The sequence below is a fragment of the Mercenaria mercenaria genome, chromosome 14 (assembly GCF_021730395.1).
Source record: "Mercenaria mercenaria strain notata chromosome 14, MADL_Memer_1, whole genome shotgun sequence".
Classification (NCBI taxonomy): domain Eukaryota; kingdom Metazoa; phylum Mollusca; class Bivalvia; order Venerida; family Veneridae; genus Mercenaria; species Mercenaria mercenaria.
Window position 1 is genome coordinate 53379288 of NC_069374.1, and position 22324 is coordinate 53401611.

At 35.1% G+C, this 22324-nt stretch overlaps 1 protein-coding gene across 1 annotated transcript in view; it reads left to right on the forward strand.

Moving 5' to 3' along the window:
* The window catches only part of LOC123527580 (uncharacterized), a 60298-nt gene extending 37974 nt beyond the window's left edge, over positions 1-22324 (forward strand). Inside the window, exon 6 of the mRNA XM_045307147.2 lies at positions 10350-22324. Within this exon, the coding sequence (XP_045163082.2) occupies positions 10350-12970 (2621 nt within the window). The 3' untranslated portion in view covers positions 12971-22324. The remainder of the gene's footprint in view (positions 1-10349) is intronic.

Sequence of the window (22324 nt, forward strand, 5' to 3'; positions counted from 1 at the left end):
ACATGTATAACAACAGGTCTTTTTTAATTATGTATTTATTTTACCGATATGAAATGTATATATCAATTCAAAGAACGTCTTTTTTCGTTCATAATTATAGTATCATTTATTAAGTATATTAAATTTACCATTCTTAGAAATTCTTGAAGTTGGTTCAAAATTGCTGCCGGGCACCTACTGTGATGCCATCCTCGTACAAGCGCAATCGTGTTGTCAAAGATAGTGCTATACTACTTTTTCTTGTCATTTGAGGTCATGAAGTTCATTCTATTTTTTATTTAGAACTTCGCTTTAAAGCCGGTGCTAGGGGGCTTGAGTTGTGATTCACATTTCATCATCACATTTCATTTTCTCCGATGAATAAACTCAGTCGAACCGAGTTTGCTGTTATATTTGCTTTCTATTCTTTCAAAGTATCGTCTGATAAATCGTAAATGTAAGTCTATTTCCATTTGACAAAAGACATATTTCTTTCTGATGTATTAAGCAAATTAGAGACAGATATTCACAGCTACTCTGTAAGAATATTGTCAGATATAGAATTATTATTTAGCATGTGACTTCAAGGTTGTGTACCTAAGACTTTAATTGGAATTTTACACAGCAAGACAAGATTTATAATCATTATCTTAGTAAAAATTCTACTTTAAGGTCTTAAACGGTTGTCTCGATCGTATGTCAGAAAATATTTGACCAAGAGACATGAAACTTTATGCGAGAGTATTACAGCATAGGCCTACTAAGTTTTAGAGCTTTGAAATTGTTTGGGCTTTCACTCAGCAAGACCTGAGCAGAGAACCTCGCCTTAAATAATTATGCATAAAGGTCCTAGAAGGTTGTGCCACAATTATCTCAGAAAGTATTTGACTTAAAGTCCCGAAACTGTACGAAAGGGTTTTGTAGAACCGCATACCTGATATTTGATTTACTTCCTGTTCCCAAACCCTTCACAAAAATACTCTTTCAGATTTTTATTTCTTGGGTTGTTTTTTTCACCTACGCTGATATTGGCCTTTTTTGTTGGTGACCTGACTGAAGCCGGCTGGAATTGCCCTGAAAAGGGACCGTTTGTGAGAGGAGCTACCTTGATTGACGGTCTGCGGATAGACGGCATGCAGACAAGACCCCCAAAACCCTAAGCTAAATGTGGGGTGCGGGAGGGGAGGTGCACATTAACTTTACGACAAGGGACAACGACCTGTCGGAACTGTCCTTGCCTCTGGTATTTATTGTCACACAACCATGTCTCTTATTTAGTCCAGGGAGCTTATGGTCTCATTGGCTCTGACAGTGACTCACTTTAAAGTTTTACCGCTTCAGTAGCCTAGTGTTTGAGTGCCCGCTTTCAGTGCGGGAGGTCGTGAGTTCTATCCCTATTTGCGTCATACGAATTTCTAATTTGAAAGTTCGTATAGACGATCAACAAATTAAACTTCCAACCATGTACTGGATTCCTAAATTACATAAACAACCATATAAAGCTCGCTTCATCGCTAATTCAAGCTCTTGTAACACTACAAATATTTCAAAACTATTAACATCATGTCTAACTGCTGTGAAAGCCCGAGTGAAAAGCTACTGCGATAAAGCATATGAAAACTCTGGTTAACACTTATTTTGGTCGACAAAAATTTCTAGCGAAATACTGTATTAGTTGAGAACTAATAATTATAAGGTATCTACAGTCAGTACATACGATTTTTCTACTTTTTATACCACTTTTCCACATAATTTAATAAAGGACAAACTAACTGCCCTAATTCAAAAAACTTTTGTCAGAGAGAATACTACATTTCTCGCTTGCAATTATGATAAAGCTTTTTTTACTAGCAATATTATTAAACATTATACCATGTGAACCTGTGACGAAGTTTGTAAAGCCCTTTCATTTTTATTGAATAACATTTACATCAGATTTGGGAATGCAGTTTTCAGATAAGTAATTGGTATTCACAAAACAAATTGTGCACCTGTTGTCGCAGGTTTGTTTTTACATTGTTATAAAAGATACTTTATGTTAAGCCTTTCTCCAGATACGCAGGCAGATTTAATAGCTGCTTTTAATAATACATCACGTTATCTGGACGATATTCTTAATATGGATAATCCGTTTTTTTGGTCAGTTGATGGGTACTATTTATCCTAGGGAGCTTCAGTTAATTACAACCAACAATTCGGATACTGATCAATGCTTCATTTTTAGATTTACATCTATTTATGATGATATTACACATACCAAACATTATGGTAAGAGGGATGATTTTAATTTCAGTGTTGAAAATTTTCCCCATTAGGATGGGGATGTACCTCGGGCTACATCTTATGGGGTATATATTTCTCAAATTATTTGGTGTCTTAGAGCGTGTAGTCATGTCAAGGATTTCAATGAACGAAATCAATATATTACAAATAAACTTCTCCAGCAAGGCTACCGTTTTTACAAATTTTGTAAATATTTTGCTAAAATCTACTATCGTAATTCTGATTTAGTTTCAAAATTCAACAGTAATTTAAAGACACTTCTGCGAGAAGGTATTTCTAAACCCGTTTTTATGGGGATGTGGTTTACAAACTAAGATCTTGGGTCATGGTAAATTCCCAACTGTATTTAGTAAAATTATGAAACGTTTTATATAAAGAGGTTATGAACCGACTGTTTTGAGACAAACCGCATGTTTTAAGTGTTCAACCCGTTTACAGTTGGACACTACGCTTCCCTCTTGGATTGTGTCTGACGGAAGAGGGGGAGGACTCTATGATATGCAGTTCTTAAATCCTACCAGGACTGAACTGTTTTGATATCTGTCCTGCAGCCTGTTTCATCGGGCTCTTGAGGGTGTTTCTCTTGTTGCTCTGTCTTCTGAAAAGACATTGAGTACATACATTTTTGGTTCTTAAGGTTTGCTTATTATATATTCATACACGAGCATTTTTTGTGTTTTACATACCATGCCTTTTTGTTTCCATTACGCGTGTTAGAGATTCACCTGGCGGGGATAACTTTTATTTACACTGTCCCGTATCTTTGGAACATGGTGGGGGTAAGAGTGAGGTTGGGTGCGCATCATGAACCAGTTTAAGCTCCCCAGTGGTGTTTTTGCCACTTTTGTCCTGTATGCGAGAGTGTGTGTTTACGGGTGGTGTCCGTTGTGGCTTTCATTTTGTGGAGGCTGCGTTTTTGGTGCGTGGCATTCCCTATTTGATAGTTGTCTTTGTTTTTTAATGGTACAAGTAGCTTTTTCGCTTAAGGCTCAACATTTATAGGATTGTGACAACGACTGGTCAGGGTGGTGTCAGTATAATGTAACTGGGTGGGGTATAATGTCACGTGTGTACGGCGTGATATTCCTGCGAGGCAGCACTATAAAGTTGGGCATTGTACTCACTGCTACAAGTAAACACCGTCGTTTATATGACAGAAAATTGTTGAAAACACGTTACATCCAAACACACACACACGCCTACGCTTTTGGATTCAAACTTATTTGCATTTCTGGCGACAGTGCGATGGTAACATTACAATAGTGAAACGCGACAGTACAATTGTGAAGTGCAACAGTAGGAATAGGTACAATGAAACCTCGTTGTGCATAGAATTATCATCAAGTAGCTTGCTATCCATTAGACGACAAGTGAGATCAAAATTCAAATAAGGGAATATTTAGTCGGGTGTGTTTTTACCCGGGAATGTTGTCGTTTATAATTTTGACCGGTACGTCTTCGGACTGGAAACTACTAGTATGCTCCGTAAGAAATAAATGTTTGAAACATATAGAATATCCTAAAAATGAAAATATTCCAATCGATGGATTATTTATAGATGCAGGAAAAACTTTCTTCAGTCCAAAAGAAAGTTCATGTTCCTGGTACTATTTTCACATTGTAAACAGATGACAACAGTTGCGAATCTCTTTATGTGGATTATTTTCAGTCATATAATTTACATGTATATCTTCTTTTGGAAGATAAAAATGATTCTGCATGACATCATAATCTGTTGAGCACACTGACTAACATATCGAAAACAAAACGAATTAATCAGAACATCAATATACTAATCAAGATTAACACAAGATGCTGACAAAAGTTCCTTTAAGCATCACCACTGGCTAGCAAAATTATGCATGCGCAACCGCTCCGGAATGTAAAGAAATTGTATACATGTCAACATGAAAGATGAGGTATTGTATCTGAAAAAAAAAGAACAAAGACATATATCAAATAGGGAAGCCATTGATCGTTATAACCTATAATACAACCTTTAGCAGGCATATGGAATCAAAATTTATGAATAATATAATCATCTTTCTAAAATTTAATAATTATCGATAAAACTGGCAAAATACCACACTTATGAATTAGCTTGAAACGATGTGACATATTTTATCATTGGCATATATCTCAAAATCACATGAATGAAAACAATTTACAGTGTAAGAAATTTAATAAATCTACACTGAAGAACTTCATCTATACATATAATGTTCTGCTACCTTTCACTAAAATAAATCTTATATTCAGCGTTTTGGGTTTTTCACTATGAAAATTTAATCTGTAATAAATTTTTATTGAGCGTTCCAGTAAATCATCGTCAGTCATTATGCTTTATCATCATTGATTATCCGCGTCTTTAATTCGTCATTATCTTTGCTACATAGCTTTTATTCGTGATATCACTTATCATAATTACCAGTCGTTAACGTCGCACCGACACAATTTTACGTCATATGACGACTTTCCAGCTTTGATGGTGGAGGAAGACCTCAGGTGCCCCTCTGTACATTATTCCATCACGAACGGGCACCTGGGTAGAACCACCGACCTTCTGTAAGCCAGCTGGATGGCTTCCTCGCATGAAGAATTCAACGCCCCGAGTGAGGCTCGAACCAACCTCGATGAGGGGCTAGTGATTGTAGTCAGCGACCTTAACCACTCGGCCACGGAGGCCCATAATTATCATCTTCGTACATCAATACTAATGACATCGTGCTGATCATCAGTCATCAGACATCATTATCATCTTTTCAATCATCATCGCCATCTGTGAAATCATCAGTCAGAATCTGTCTTATCCGTTATTATCATCTGCCATCATTATAAATATAAATCAACATCGTCATCATTGTTACTCATATTCATGGTTATGAGCCATCATTAGTATTTATTGTCAAACGTTTCATTAAATCATTATTCCCATTTATTATTACCATTCATCACCAGCAGCATTATCAGCAGTTTTTATTCATTTATATGATAGAAAGATGTTAATTCATAGCATATGAGAAAAACACATGTGCTCACTTTGTAGGAGGAGTATCAGACGATATTTTATGGCTCCATGGTCTGTATTTTTTTCATAATAAAGTTCAAAACTTCATAATGAAGACAAAGAATGGTAAATCTATTTGTTTATTTAATTAAGAGCAACATAGATGGTAAATTTTAAAACACAGAGAATTGCAACAAGCTTGATATTTGTCATTAGAATTTAGCACACATTTAAACTTGTAAAAAGTCCAATTGTTTAGGTGGACATTTTTCAAACTTTTGTTCGAAATAAATCAAGAGTATTTAAAATTGGAAAATAATCCAATTGAACATTAGATTTTTAGAAACAGTTTATTCTCTCTAGCATCATTTATTAGTCGCCTACCAAAATTGATCAAATTATACCATAGGGTAAAATATGGCTCAGCCCCTGAGTCACATTATTCATATAGACTTATATGGGGAAAATCTGAAAATTTTCTTGTCCAAAACCAGAGGGCCTAGGGCTTTGGTATATTATACGTAGAATCATCTAGTGGTCCTCTATTAAAATTGCTTAAAGTATCCTTCTAGGATTATCTATGGCCCCGTCCCGGAAGTCACGTGGTTTATATGTACTTATATAGGAAAACACTTTGAAAATCTTCTTGTCCAAAACCACAGGGACTGGAGCTTTGATATTTGTTATGTAGCATCATCCTTTACCAAGTTTGTTCAAATTATCCCCCTGGGGTTAAGTATGACTCCGTCCAGACCCGGGTAAAATGGTTTATATAGACTTGAATGGGAAAGAAGAAATATCTTTAAAAAAGATGGGCGGCGTGATGTAACTGAAGAACAAGTTATATATGGGCAGAAACCTGTATTTTAAATCTTTTGGCAATGTTGAAAGGGACCTCTGTGAGGTAATGTATAAATGAGGACAGTAGTTCTGAAGAAGACTGTGTTTAAAAATTGTGGATGGACACACAACGGACACCAAACAAGCACAAAAGCTCACTTTGAGCGTTTAGTGCTTAAAAGATGGTAACAGTAAGCAAACAATATTGAAATACGTTCTATACGTAATTTTTGGAATTGTCGGAAGCAACATGAACCCTTACCCTACTTCAGCTTATTATAAATTTGTCTATCATTCAGAATATGTACAGTACTGTTTTCACCGGAAATAATAATATAAACATTTAGACTAAAATTTAACAGTGTCGGACATGTTGTTGCAGGTTAGTAATGATTTGCACTGGTTAGAAATTATTGCTTTACTGCAGGGTAAGAGTTAATCACTGTATAAAACAAATAACCTTTTTGTAAAAACAAAACTCAAGGAAAGGAAACTTAACAAAACAGAAATAACTTAACAAGAAAACTTAACAAAACAGAAATATGTCCGGATGAACAAATGAATATTTGGTTACGCACACCTATTCAGGTGGTACGCATAAGTACGCTGTAGTTATAGAGGTTATAGATGACGAACGCGTTGTCATTTCACTCAGTGTCATACATGACTCAGAGTGAAGCATTTTCGGCTTTTCCTCCAATCAGCGCCACTCTTACAAAATCTCTCATTATGGCTGAAAAAACCGAGAATACCTTACCGAGCAAACCGATTGGTACATTATTCAGGCGGCATAAGGTCATACGAGGTCATAAAATCGTGCTTAATACGGCACGCCGAAAAAATCTGAAAATCTTTTTATGAAAAAACACAGGGCCTAAGGCTTTGATATTTGATATCTAGCAATGCCTTATTGTCCTCTACTAAAAGTTTTCAAATTATTAACCTAGCGGAAAAAAAGGGTCTTGTCCCGGGGATCCCTACTTTCACATAGATTTATATAGGAAAAAACTTTGAAAATAATCTGATCAGACATCATATGTCAAAACAATAAAACTAGATGCCCACGGGCAACATGTCGAGCCCGCCAGCTGTCAAAAGGACTAGGAGTACATGACACCCTGTCTCACTGAGGCAAACATTTATGCTAAATTAAAAATGATTGCAAAAGTTACAATATAAGTTATTTATAGTAACAACAAAGGGAAGTAAATATTTGAAAGAATCTAAGTCCACATAAAAATCCTTACCAGTAGAGATCAAAATACACCTCAAAATTGGATGTAACTATCATATTGTACTGCAGAAAAGTGGTCTTGATTTTTCCCTACGACCAGTAATAAAAAAGTTACAATATAAGTTATTTATAGTAACAACAAAGGGAAGTAATTCTAGGTTCTTGCACATGACACTCCGTCTCATGATGGTGAACAATTGTGCCAACTTACATCAAAGTCCTTACATGCATGAAAAAGAAATGCTCCAGACAGTCATTCTTGTATCTGACCTTTGACCTCTAAGTGTGCCCTTGCCCTTAGATCTAGGGTCCTGGTTCTTATGCGTGACATTCAGTCACATAGCTGTGAACATTTGTGCCAAGTTACATCAAAATCCTCCCATGAATGAAGAAGAAATGCCCCGGACAAAGTCATTATTGATTTTTTGAGTCGGCTAAAGGCTGAAAGCCTTTTGACGAGTCCTTGCTATCCAACGATTCTCTAAATGGACCAAATAACACAGTGAAGGGATGTAGTTCCATTAGATTTCTCAAACTTCAAACAGTTCACTGCATGAATGAAGTTAAGTTGTGTCATTTCCCTTTGCTATGACCAATATACGATGTAATCTGTCATATTTATAACTTGTAATTGTGCAATACTCGAATGTAACTCATTAAGCATAAATGACATATTTAGAATTGCGCAGGCTTACAAAGCTTGGGTAACATCCAGCGAAAAACAAAAAATAGTTCCACAGGGCTCCAGATAAGATGCGTATTAGCGTAAATAACGTATAGAAATAATGCAAATACGCATGTCTAATAATTTCTAAGCGTATAAAAACGTATATAAAATTACAGAAACGCACACAATGCTTTTTTAAAAACAAAATCTGAATCGTCTGGATGCGTTAGGTAACATAGCCGATCAGCCTTAATTTTCCCACATTGAACGTAAACACGCATCGTATGATTTCTATAAACTTTGCGTGGGTTGAATTTTGCGGTCAGTAAACGGATAAATTATCGGAAGAAGAAGCTCTTACTGGTGACTATACTGTCAGTACATCAATCATTAGCCATTCAGGCCTTTGATTAACCTTTGACCTCCAAGTGTGACCTTGACATTTGAGATACGAATCTGCGGTTTGCGCATGACACTCCGTCTTACTGAGGTTAACATTCATACCAAATATAAACGAGACTGATCCTTGTATGTCAAAGTTATATTCCGGACAAAGTCATTATTGAATTTAACCTTTGACCTCCAAGAGTGACCTTGACATTGCAGATACGAACCTGTGGTTTGCATATGACAATTCGTCTCACTGAGGTTAACATTCATGTCAGATATAAACGAGACTGCTCCTTGCATGTCAAAGTTATGTTCCGGACAAAGTCATTATTGAATTTAACATTTGACCGCCAAGTGTGACCTTGACATTTGAGATAGAAACCTGCGGTTTGCGCATGGCACTCCGTCTCACTAAGGTTAACATTCACGCCAAACATAAACAGGATTGCTCCATGCATGTCAAAGTTATGGTCCGGACAAACAATTCCGGATGGACGCACGCACGCACGAACGCATGCACAGACGCACGCACATACACCGAACAGCCATTTGGACAACAATATCTTCGCAAGCTGTTTCGACAATAATCCATTTTGTTGTACATAATGTTTCCAAACTCATTTATTGATCCAAGGTCCCTAAACCATAATCCAAACAAACAAAAACAGAAGTTCCTAAGTCACTTAGAAAGGATAGTGAAATTAGTGTAACGCTATACTCTGTCTGGCCTGAAAGGGCGGATTGACCCTTATTAGATTTAAACATTGACTGAAAATGAAAAAAAAAAACAAGAAAAAAAAAACCGTCATGATTCGTGGATGCTTTATTTTTTCATGCTTCCAGTAACAAACACCACAATATTCTTAGAATAGGAATTTTCGGAAGCGACCTAGTGGCAAGAAAAATCTTCCGAGAGCTAAGCGCTTTTTAAGGTAGAAAAACGACATATAAGAAATTAATAGCTTCATACGCTCGCATTGAAAAACGTATGAAAAATGTTTCCTTTTTATTTTCCCCATGTTTCAATACACTACCATAAAGTTAGACACCTGTCAGGAGACAATTTTATAAACCAGCTGTTCTTCCATTTAACGCTGGTGGTAGCGTAATGTACTCGGAAGAGTAGAATAAATAAATTTTCAATGAAAGATTTTATGGAAGAATCAACATGGCAAGATCCTTTTTGTGTCAAGGTTTGATACTTCATTTTGTGTACACATGAAATATACAGGACATTTGGACAAGTGCAATTTGACGTACTCAAGATTTTTTTAAATTATTTGGACTGTATGTATATAGACTCTATGTATATTCTATTTAACAAAAATCAAAGTCCAATCACTCTGCAGAATAGTTTTCTGAAAGACCCTAGCATGCACCCTGCACAGTTAATGTTGGTACTCATCACTTATGTGAAGTTTCATTAAATAGTTCGGGAGGTAAGGCAAGCACAAGATTGCATATGCAGATTCTTTGTATATAGTATATTAACAAAAAAAAAACAAATACAACAAAATACTATAACTCTGCTGAATATGTATTTAAAGTATTTAAAAGAAAGTAACAAAGTAACATGCACTATGTACAACTAGGATTGGTACTAGTTATTTGTGTGAAATTTCATTTCAATTAAATTCTGTACAAAGGGTTCAGGATATAAGGTGATCACAAGAAGTTTGTCCCTATGATCAATCAGACACGTACGCGTACATATGTTATAACCAATATAATATACAATGAAATAAACGACAATGAACTTCTTGTTAACAATGAAACATTTTGCATAATTTCATGAAATAAAAACTGCAATCCACACATTCGTCATCAGGAACTTACTTATGTTTCGCCCTTTAAATATGCTCTTCCAGAAGGAAAACTCGTCGTTAAAAGAATTGTATAATTTGTTACATACGTACAAATATGTTTAACGATGTTTGTTTTTATTTCAGACCTGAAAGAGGATTTGATTGCTTTCTACAGGCAACAGTATCATACCTTGCCTTTATCACCTTTAATAGAAGAGCAAGACACTCCTCTACTTGAGTTTTACGTCATGCCGGACATAAATTCAGTGGAAATTCAGAGGTCGTTTGGAGGTGGCAATGAAATTAAATCAAAGATCTCCTCCCTGCGCGATGTCTTCTACAAGAAAAACAAAACGTGTCGTGAAATTTACCTTACAGCATATGCCGGGTTCGGGAAAACTGCATTTAGTAAACGACTCGCATTGACGTGGTGTCAAGCAAAAACCCGTATCAGAAGTGAAAACAAACTCTTTAAGGAGGAAGATATTCATGCTATGTCAGCGTTCAAATTTGTGTTCTTGTTGTCATTACGTGATTGCTCTGAGGAATGCGACATTGATGAGATGATCGTGAAACAAATAATTTCACGGCTGGCACATACTTCTGTAACGTTAAGCAACATAGAAACTATTCTTTCTAAGGAAAAATGCTTGGTAATTCTGGACGGATTAGACGAGTGGATACACCCAACAACCACCTGTAAGCAAGGACCAAGTGACTTTCCGCACAGAAAAGCTAGGGAATGTACAATCCTCACAACAACTAGACCGTGGAAGATGAGTGTTATCGGTTTAAGTTCGAGTCAAATAGATCAAAAGTTGGAACTTGTCGGACTTAATATAACGTCTGCAAAAGAGTTAAAGAAAAATGTGATGTCACTTCTCATTGGCGAAACTGACAAAGATAAACACATTCAGGACTTTAATTCCACTGTAGAACATAAAGATATTTTGGAATTAGAAAGTACTCCACTCTTACTGATGTATCTTCTATGTTTATGGTGTGACGGAATAGATCTAGGAAGGTCTAAATGTGTGTTATACTGCCAAATTGTTGAACTGCTCCTGAAACGAACGTTTAAAAAATATCCAGACATGAAACAGACGCACGAACCTTTACAAAGTGATATCCCACAATGCTTCAGTGAACATATGTACTTGAAAAAATATTACACACTTCTGGAAGCTTTAGGACAATTAGCGTTTGAAACATTATTCAGTAAAGAACGTGAAAGCACGCTGGTATTTAGTCAGTCGGTCACTGAAATGTATTTAAACAGAGATGATTTGAAACTATGTCTTCTCTCAGGAATATTAACCCAAAGTAAAGAATTGAAATTAACCAGTCAAAGTTCTAAAGTTTCGTTTTCCCACAAAACTATACAGGAATATTTCTGTGCACTGTACATTAGTTGTCAAAATGAAAATGATGTCCAAAATTTAGTCCAACAAAACTTTACCAGTGTACAAAATATTCTTGATATGTCGAAAGTGTTTGTTTTTATCAGCGGAATGAACGCAGAGCTCACGTCTTTAATATCACGCGAGTTGATGTGTGTGATCAATGAAGATCAACTAACGAGAAAATACAGATCTATGACAGATTACGATTACATATACGTTGATCCTCTGAAAGACATACAAAACATGTACATTTCTTGTTTGAAAGAGAACCCGGACAATACTTCTATTTGTTTCCAGGATTTTATTATCGATTATGACTATCAAAAAGAAAAACACTTCTTGCATTTAAAATGGCTAGCAATACACAATAAAATTAATATGCAGTCAGTATTAATCAGCACAGGTGTTCAAAGTTTACGTGAACTTATCGATCAGTGTGAACTCTATGATCCTGTCAACATAAAGAAAATATTCTACCAAGGGGAATATGAAGAAGCGGAAATTATTCGGTTGTTGACAAACAAGTCGTTGGAATGTGTAACTGTTATATCAAGTTCATGGCAAGGTAATAACTTTATTTGGGAACATAGTTCTTGTTCCAGTGAACTGTCTAAAAGATTTCAGAATATTTCTCAGTTACAAGCAATTTATATTGCTTGTTTCGAGATGGAACACGGTGTGCTGAAAGACTTTCTGAATTACATTATGAACAGAAAATCAATGGCGGAGATTAGATTGTACAACCTACACTGTGTCACACACGGTCTTTCCTGCAGAGAAATTAATTTAGACTTTTCCCAGCATTCAGATCTGAGGTCGTTAGCTTTGAGCTATATTCACGTGTCACAATTAAAAGTGAACGTATCGTCGTTAGAGGACTGTCTTGTAGGACATTTATCTAAACCCGGTCTGGTGACGTCATACCTGAGAGAGCTTCCAGCAGCCAGTAATCTACACACATTTAGATGTAATTCTCTGAAATCTTCTGGTGACATTGAAACAATGCTGCAGACATTACCATTGTTAGTTCAAGTGAAACGCGTTAAGTTGTTTAATATCACCCTAGGTGAAAGGTCAATGTCACTGTCACCCGAAATGGTAAATATTAAAGATGTTTTCTTGAAGAAGGTATCAATGTCTTGTTCATCATTACGTAATCTAGTAAAGGTAGTAGAGAAACTGCCACAGTCAGTGACAGTAAGAATGCGAGATTGTAACATAACACCGGAAAGAAAATTTTCATACCTTAAAAAGTATATAAAAACATCGGAGAATTTCGTAGTCACGTTTGATGACATCACTCGGGTCAACGAGTCCAAGTTTGTGTTTCAAACAACTGAAGCTAGAAGTCGAGTACATTAAGTAACCTGACTGACACTATAAACATTGTTTATTAAATACATGTTGCATGAAACGTAACTGAGTGACATGTGACAGGTTTATTCTATCGGAAAAAGTGTGTAAATAATTTAGATATATAGAGTTTGTTACTAAACTTATGTTCCAGTGGATTTGTCTAGAAACGAACACGAAGTATACAACCAAATAGTCAAACTACGACTACGATTCTTTAATAGGTCTTACCATGACGATTTTGATAACAAAATTTGTCATTTCTTTTCAAAATTATGGACTGCTTCAAGATACATGCGGAGTTCATTTAAAATGTATAATACACAGACAATACATGCATCTAGTTCCTGCAACCCTATAAATTACCCTACTGTTTTTAAAAGACTGACAATTTTATCTTAAAAATATGATTTAGAATGCCTCTAACAATTGTAATGGACTATAAATATAAATGTTTCACGGAGAAATCGTGTCCAATTTCCCTAAAATATCATAAAGGATACTTCATGTCGTTTCTTTTAAGGGAATGTTCTTTATTCCGATGATCATTTTCGACAGATATTATAGATCCAATAGCACTACTAGTATTCAAGTCAGTCAAGAAGTATTTCAAGAATATTTAACGGATGTTTATTTTTGCAAAATATTATATAACTCCAAATGACCCTGCCCGCTTAGCTCAATAGGGAGAGCGCAGATCTACGGATCGTGGGGATGTGAGTTCGAGCCCTGGGCGCCGCTGTGTTCTCCGTGACGATCTGATGAGAGACATTGTGTCTAAAATCATTTATCCTCCACCGCTAATTCGTGTGCCGAATTTGTCAGTTACTTGCGGAGAAAAGGTCTGTACTCGTACAGAATCCAGGAACACTGGTTAGGTTAACTGCCCGCTGTTCATAATTGAAATACTGTTGAAAACGGAGTTAAGCCCAAAACAAACAAACAAACACCCTCAAATGAAATCTAAACCACAATGCTTCCCTGAAATGTCTTACTTTTTTCTAACTGTATTTGATAAAAGCGTTATCGGGCCAAACTTCATAAAAATTTCTTTCTTCAAAGAACATTACGTTTTTGAATAATTTGACTACCGGGCCTGGTATTATGCTATTTAATTGACCTGTCAAAACATGTTCCTGGCTTTCATGTTAATCTTATATAGGATCGAACAGAATATAATAAAAGCCGGGTCCATTTTTTGACAGGTCAAATAAATTGGACAATAATTACTGTACAAAATACAATCGCAGCCATTTAAACAATTCGAGCATGAAGTTTTGTTACATTAAATGGATATTATTATGCCAGTAATGACCTTCTTTTAGGGGTTTTAGCATGCTTGCACCTTAAGCCTGACAATAGACCAACAGCAAATGGCACATTTTATATCGTTGATAAATGTTGTAAAACCTTGCTAGACCCCTCGTGAGAGTATATGATGGAATGCCTCTCTAAACATTTTGCGGTCAGTTTCCACGAGTCAGTTGCACAGCTTTTTCTTTTTCATATGAAATATTTTCTACATTTTAAATAGCGTTTCGGATACATGAGGTTAGGTAAAGCAATTTGGGCACTCGACAGCAATCTAAAAGGCCCTTAAAACGTAGAACTCAGCGAGACACATAGTTCCAAGCGGGAGTAGGTACAGAAGGTGTCCCCTCCACTCGTGTTAGTGGGGAGTCAGGTGGCCTCCTCCTGGAAAGTTTTGAAATGTCTGTATGAAATGGTGGCCTATGTTGCATTTTTTGGAAATTGAGAGACACAGTAGGTGATACTCCCATCATTTAAGGGGTCAAGGTTCTCCCCCTAGAAACAACTGAAATATAGGTATGAAATGGTGAATTCTTGTGCATGTTAGTCTGAATTATTAGGTACGGAAGGGGTATTCCAATAATTTTAGGAGTCAGGGTTTCTCCTCTTGCAAAATTTTGAGATCGAGGTATGAAATGGAGGCCTTTGGTGCATTTTTTGGTAGAATTTTGAGAACATACTATTCCTTTGCCAAAATAGTGTATTACTTTGTTTTGGGTTTAACGCCGTTTTTTCAACAATATTTCAGTCATGTAACGGCGGGCAGTTAACCTAACCAGTGTTCCTGGATTGTGTACCAGTACAAACCTGTTCTCCGCAAGTAACTGCCACCTTCCCCACATGAATCAGAGGCGGAGGACTAATGATTTCAGACACAATGTCGTTTATCGAATAGTAACGGAGAACGTACGCCCAGCCCGAGAACCGAACTCACGACCGTGCAATCCGTAGACCGACGCTCTACCTACTGAGCTAAGTGGGCGGGTAAGGTACAACTTTAAGAATATGTCACTCCTCAGCCAAATTGAAATGGGGTTCACGGGCCGGGCCTGGATCCGGGCGTGCTAAGTGCAAGTTAAACGTTGTAACTTCTGCTCAAACAATATGCATTACTGGGGACGACGTCTTATGGCCCTTTGGGTAATTTCAGAAAAATTTGAAAGCAAAAACATGATTATCAGATTAAGTCTGTGAAATGATTATTTAAATGTGCATTTGTTTAATAAATAATAAATTCCTTCATTTTATCGGATAATAGATATAATCAGAAATTCGGATGAGTAGTTATCAAATAACGAGTACGTAGGTAACTAATGAAATACTTTGTTTTATCATTCTCATATTAGGCATACTGTGAGTGATATAGGTTTGTTATCTTTTTTATAAGCATTCAGCAAAGAATAAACAAAATGTGTTTGTTTTGAGTGGATATGGAATACCACATTGTGAACTAATAAAGTTTTAACATTAACACTCTCGCTACCTGCCCGTGAAAATGTTTAATTGCATCACCTCTCAATGAGATATATTCCATATCCACTCAAAACAAACAAATATACCTATTTTGATTCTAACACGGCATTAATTTAAAAATATCCGGAACTATAATGAACGCGTAACTTTGATGAACGCATGTCATCAATTCATTTTAGCGTAAAAAAACACAGGCAAACTACCCGTACTTCCCCATACAGAACGTCAGTTACAGTTACCACTGTCACCAAAAGGCATTTTCATCAAAAATTTTATGTCGATGTCGATGTTCATGAAATTTTATGAAAATATTTAATTTGATTAAATTTTGGTCAAGTTCAAATATGGGCCATGTTAGGCATGTTAGGAATGTTAGGCCAAAAACTAGGTCACATGGTTTCATCAACGAACAACATTGTGTATTCAATATGGGCTGCATGTTTTAGTGGATCTTCATGAAATTTGATCAAAAGTTTGTCGGGTCACAAACTAGGTCACCCGATCAAATCAAAGAAATACCTTTTGTAAGCGTTAGGGGCTGTTCTTTAGATTGAATATTCATGAAATTTGATCCTGCCGATCGTTTGGGTGAAAACTAGGTAAATTTCAAACGTGGGTCATCTAGGGTCAAAAAAAAATAGTTCAACCGGTCAAATCAAAGAAGTACTTTGTTTTAGCTGTTCTCAGGTGAGCGACAAAGGAACATTTGGCTTTCTTGTTTATCCTGCTGATGCATTAAAGTGAACTTATAAAAACTAAGTTATGAAAAATACTTCAAATCTTTCTTTTCCATAAAAATCACCTGATATTTCGTCACGTGATAACATGTTATTTGAAATCGGGGCTTGTCCAAATAAATCGCTGTAAGGAGTGTGATGTGTGATTGTTTACAATAACGTCATGTCGTCCGTTAGTCATTTACCGCAAGCCTTTCCCGTAACAGTATAAAGGTGGCTCCCCTAAGTTTTCATATATATGTGACGAATCGTGTTAGAATAACAATAAAATGTTTAAAATTGGTAATATGTAATACAATTAACGGCAAAAAGGCGTCAGTCTGGACAGGGGCAATTTAGGCATACACACTGACGTTCGTGCGTACATTATTCTAAAATAGGATAGAAGTAAAAAGTATATACATTTAAAAATGTGGACAGTCCCAAAATAAATGTTAAACAGTTTCTATATTCATGTAGCAGAAATCACAGAGGGTTGATGGTACTAATAATTTACATGTAAAGAGATATTTATTGGTTGTAAATTTCTCAATAGTGTATCAATTATTGTTGAATATGGAATGCTGTGTACTTAGCTGTTCCCAATTTAAACTGTCATTTATAAAAGTTTTGTTTCATTTTTTTTTTCATATTTACAAGTTCCTATTTTATTATCCTTCATCTGTATCTTATATAAAAACTGATTTGGCTTTCACAGCTCTTTATCTTTATTTGTTATAATGATTCTTCTCTGTGTTGTGTAATAATTCTTTGTTGAGTTTGTTTTTATAACATTTAAGGATGCTTGTTATTAGTTTACAGTAATCAAGAAAGTCTTGTTCTTGTAATCGATACAGAGCCTTCGTTTCTGTGAATCTGTAATATTAGAGATGGTACCTAAAAGTTCAAATTCGTCTTTACATATTTTTTCAGAGTGAAATGATAGGTAAGGCATGTATTAAATACATGTATATTTATGGTTTTCCTCCTCTTTATGTAAAAATAGAAATATTTGATATTTAAAAAAAAATGATTTTCTGAAAATATCTAAAGCAAAATGGACAATTCTTGTATTGATCGCTTTTCAATGATTTCAGGCTTTTCCCAATTATAGTCTGTATCAAAAATCTCAACAGTTAAATAAATTCAGTAGGGTATAGTATAAGTTTAGTCAACTTTCAACACTTTGAAATAGCCTATCCTGAACTTCCTTTTGTCTTTTAAAAGTCAAAATCCAAGACTAGCCAAGAGTCTAAAACTAATGAAAAAAAGTGAGTGAAAGAGAATTATTAGTAGCTTATCAAAACCATACCAAAGAGAACCTGAGAGAAGTTATTAAAGATTTTATAATATAAACAAACCCCTGCGCCATTTTACCATCAATAATTTCCACTCATGAATGCACTCAATTCAGGAAATAATTGTTGATATAATTGTAAATGAGAGACCCCAACTAAAAGTTGTGTAAACAGTTTAAGTTGTTAATTAATGTCTTATCTGTTACCCGATTATTTTGTTTACAACAATAAATAAACACCTTATAGTTTGTTTAAGGTAGCTGACCTGTAACGAAAATCATCAAATAAAGTAATCTCCACATCGCTTTTCAGCATTCATTCGTTCTTCATGGAGAGCACAGTGATCGTGAGAGTTCCACCTGGGAATGTCTGAGTTATTATCTAGTTATTATTTATTATCTACCATAAAATGTTGTAATTTCTACCACTACCTTAAAATGTTGTAATTTCGTTTGATGACAATGACTTTTTGTGTAACATTATTTGCAGCAAAGTACATTATAAACAGCAAGAGAAATGCTTCAAAATGACTAAAGCATAAGAAACACTTTCAAAATAATTCATTGAAATGAGAATATAACCAGTCTAGCTACGTTGTTAAACAAACTTGATACCAATTTAACTTCTTTTGTAATTTCTCTTTGTTGGATATATACATTTTATATTTTAGTATATAAATTTTGTGTAAACCAATGTATCATCATTGATGATTGAGAACAATAAATAACTTTGGCTTAAGGATGTGCGAGCGCTTTTTTTCAGGATATCCGCCATTTTGAAAAATGTTTCTTCGAATATTGCTTTCCAAAATTGAATGATAAATAATTAAAATATGGTTAATAATGTACCATTTAACCAAATCAAATAGATTCTGATTTTAACGAAAAAAAATGTCAACTTAATTTTTGGCTGGAATTTGCCTAAAAATGACGTATGTTTTACAATGGGGTAGGGGTAGGTAATTTCGAATACCTATGAAAGTAGACAAGGTTAGATTTTGATAATTTCTTGATTGATACATATAATAATCAGCTATGATTGGAATAAAAAAATCAATATAGTATTTTATTAGCCCACCATCATCAGATGGTGGGCTATTAAAACCATTCCGTGCCCGCGAAATGATGGTTAAGTGACTGCATAACGGTACTTTCTCTTTGATGTCATTCATTCCGTTCTGTTTATGTGACTATTTTTCTTTTTATGTGACTGTTAGAACAATAGAGAGAACAATGGGGGGTCACATAAAGACCGTTTCGTTAGAACGTCCGTCCGTCCGTCCGTGCGTCCGTTAACAATTTCTCGTTATCGTATCTCCTCAGAAACTACCGGGGGATTTTGACCAAACTTTGTCAGAATGATGTATTGGTACCCTAGTTATGTCCCTCTGAAAATCAGACTGGTTCAACAATTTGTAAGTGAGTTATGGCCCTTTGTATAGTTCTATAATTTACATAGATTTATATAGGGAAAAACTTTAAAAACCTTCTTGTCCAAAACCACAGAGCCTAGGCCTTGATATTTTGTATGAAGCATCATCTAGTGGTCCACTACCAAGATGCTTCAAATTATTTCTCTGGGGTCAAATTGGCTTATATAGACTTATATAGGGAAAAATTTTGAAAAACCTCATGTCCAAAACCACAGGGCCTAGGGCTTTGATATTTTGTATGTGACATTATCTAGTGGTCTTCAACTAAGATTGTTCAAATTAAATCCCTAGGGTCAAATATGGCTCCGTCTTGGGGGTCATATGGTTACCATAGACTTATATAGGGAAATACTTTGAAAATCTTCTTGTCCAAACTACAAAGCCCAGGGCTTTGATACTTGTAATGTAGCATCATCTAGTGGTTCTCTACCAAGTTTGTTCAACTTATCCCCTTAGGGTCAAATATGGCCCCGCCCCAGGGGTCACATGGTTCAGATAGACTTATATAGGGAAAAGCTTTTAAAATCTTCTTGTCAATAACTACAACATTCAAATTTAGACCACATGTATATTTTTGAGTGGCAAGATAAACCTTGACATGAGTTGACCTTGATTTTGACCTAGTGATCTACTTTCACATTTCTGTAGCTACAGCCTTCAAATTTGGACCACATGCATAGTTTTGTGCAAAATGAAATTTGACATTGATTTTGATCTAGTGACCAACTTTCACATTTCTCAAGCTACAGCTTTCAAATTTGGACCACATGCATAGTTTTGTGTACCAAAACAAACTTTGACCTTGATATTGACCTAGTGATCTGCTTTCACATTTTTGAAGGTACAGTCTTCAAATTTAGACCACATGCATAGATTTATGTTTCGAAATTAAATTTGACCTTGATTTTGACCCAGTGACCTACTTTCACATTTCCCAAGCTACAGCCTTCAAATTTGGACCACATGCATGGTTTTATGAACCGAAACAAACTTTGACCGTTACATTGACCTAGTGACCTTCTTTCACATTTTTGAAGGTACAAACTTAAAGTTTCGACCACAAGCATAGTTTCGTATTCTGAAATAAACGTTGACCTTGATTTTGACCTAGTGACCTACTTTCACATTTCTCAAGCTACAGCCTTCAAATTTGGACCACATGCATAGTTTTGTGTACCGAAACAAACTTTGACCTTTACATTGATCTAGTGACCTACTTTCACATTTTTGAAGGTACAAGCTTCAAATTTGGACCACATGCATAGTTTTGTATTCAGAAAACAATTTGACCTTGATTTTGACCTAGTGACCTACTTTTACATTTCTCAAGCTACAGCCTTCAAATTTATACCACTTGCATATTTTTGTGTACCGAAATGAACTTTGACTTTAAGATTGACCTACTTTCACATTTTTTAGCCACAGGCTTCAAATTTAGACAACATGCATAGGATGGTGTACCTAAACAAACTTTGACCTTGACATTGACCTAGTGACCTACTTTCACATTTTTGAAGGTACAGGCTTCAAATTTGGACCACATGCATAGATTTGTGTTCTGAAGTGAAATTTGACCCTTGATTTTGACCTTGTGATCTACTTTCACATTTCTTAAGCTACAGCCTTCAAATTTGGACCACTTGCATAGTTTTGTATACCGAATTAAACTTTTACCTTAAGGTTGATCTAGTGACCTACTTTCACATTTCTCAAGCTACAGCTTTCGAATTTGGACCACATGCACAGTGTTGTGTACGGAAATGAAATTTGACCTTGAGGTAGTCAAGTAAGTCTGGAAATTTGGAACACTCAAAAATGGCACATTGGTGGGCGCCAAGATCACTCTGTAATCTCTTGTTTTTTCTATATAGAAAATATAAATTAAATAAAAAGGAACAAAAATATCAAACTTAACCAGTTTTTGACAGTTTTTTCTTAATAAATCTGCACGGTGACCACATCTTTTTTCTTTCCATTTTTAAAATCTTACCGTTAGAATTTTTTGAAGATCTAAATACAATTTTTCTATTAAAAATAAAGTTGGTTTGGTAATTATGTCAACATGTAAGAATGAAAAAAATTTGTTAGTGACATTTATGGTTATATAATATTTACATTACCTTGTATTGATATTAACCTGTGTGACATGAAATCCCTATAACATTTAAAAGGATATTACATGTTTTATAATGTACCACCATTTTTTCAATTTAAAAAATCAGAAATGCTTAAACATTGGGTGAAGAAAATGCCTTATAAAATTAAAACGAGTGCGGTGAACTATCTTTTTTCTTCTCTTGTTTGTCTTGGAAACTAATGTTCTTCAAGCTCACAAAGTATAAAAAAAATCTTAAGGTTAGAAAAAATTCGACCCTACATCCATAAAGATCAAAACTTTATAATGTTTCTTGATGTCGTAAAATTTCTTCAATGAAATGTATGCATTATTTTACTTTATTTTCATGCACTGCTAAAGCTTCTATCAGGGCCTCACTACAACTTCTAAAATAACTGTCAGTGTAAGCCATGAGAAAAGTGTACATGTTGTATATTGAATACAAAGAGATTTAAACAATGTTGGTCCTATTTTGTCTGCCTGATCAGTCTTTACTTTGAACCATGAAGTAAGGATATCTCTTAGGAAAATGTTACCTTTTGTTTTATTCTCAATGTCTTTCGACGTCATATTACATTAAAAAAGAAATTCATTTTCCATTTTATTTCATATTTGTTCATACAAACATTTCCATAAAACTCTGTTTTCATCTGAAATAAGTCTTTTGATCCAGCATACCTGAGAAACACTGGATATTTATTAATTTTAGATCCCCTTTTTCATAATAAGTTACTCGTATACTGTTTTATTTTCTCTGGCTTATTCTCTGTAGTTATGGGTGGATTTAGTAGAATTGTAAAAGAGTATACAAGTTTTTGCAATGCTAAGTATTTAACAACTGTTACTTTACCTAGAAGTGTTAGTTTACGATGCTGCCGTTGTTTTAGGCAATTTTTAAATTCTAAAAGTTTAGACTCAAAAGTTTAATGTATTATTCAGTTCAAGATTTGTGTAGAATGACATTCCAAGGATTTTTGTACATACTGATGTCTAAATAAAATAGTTGTATACTGAAAA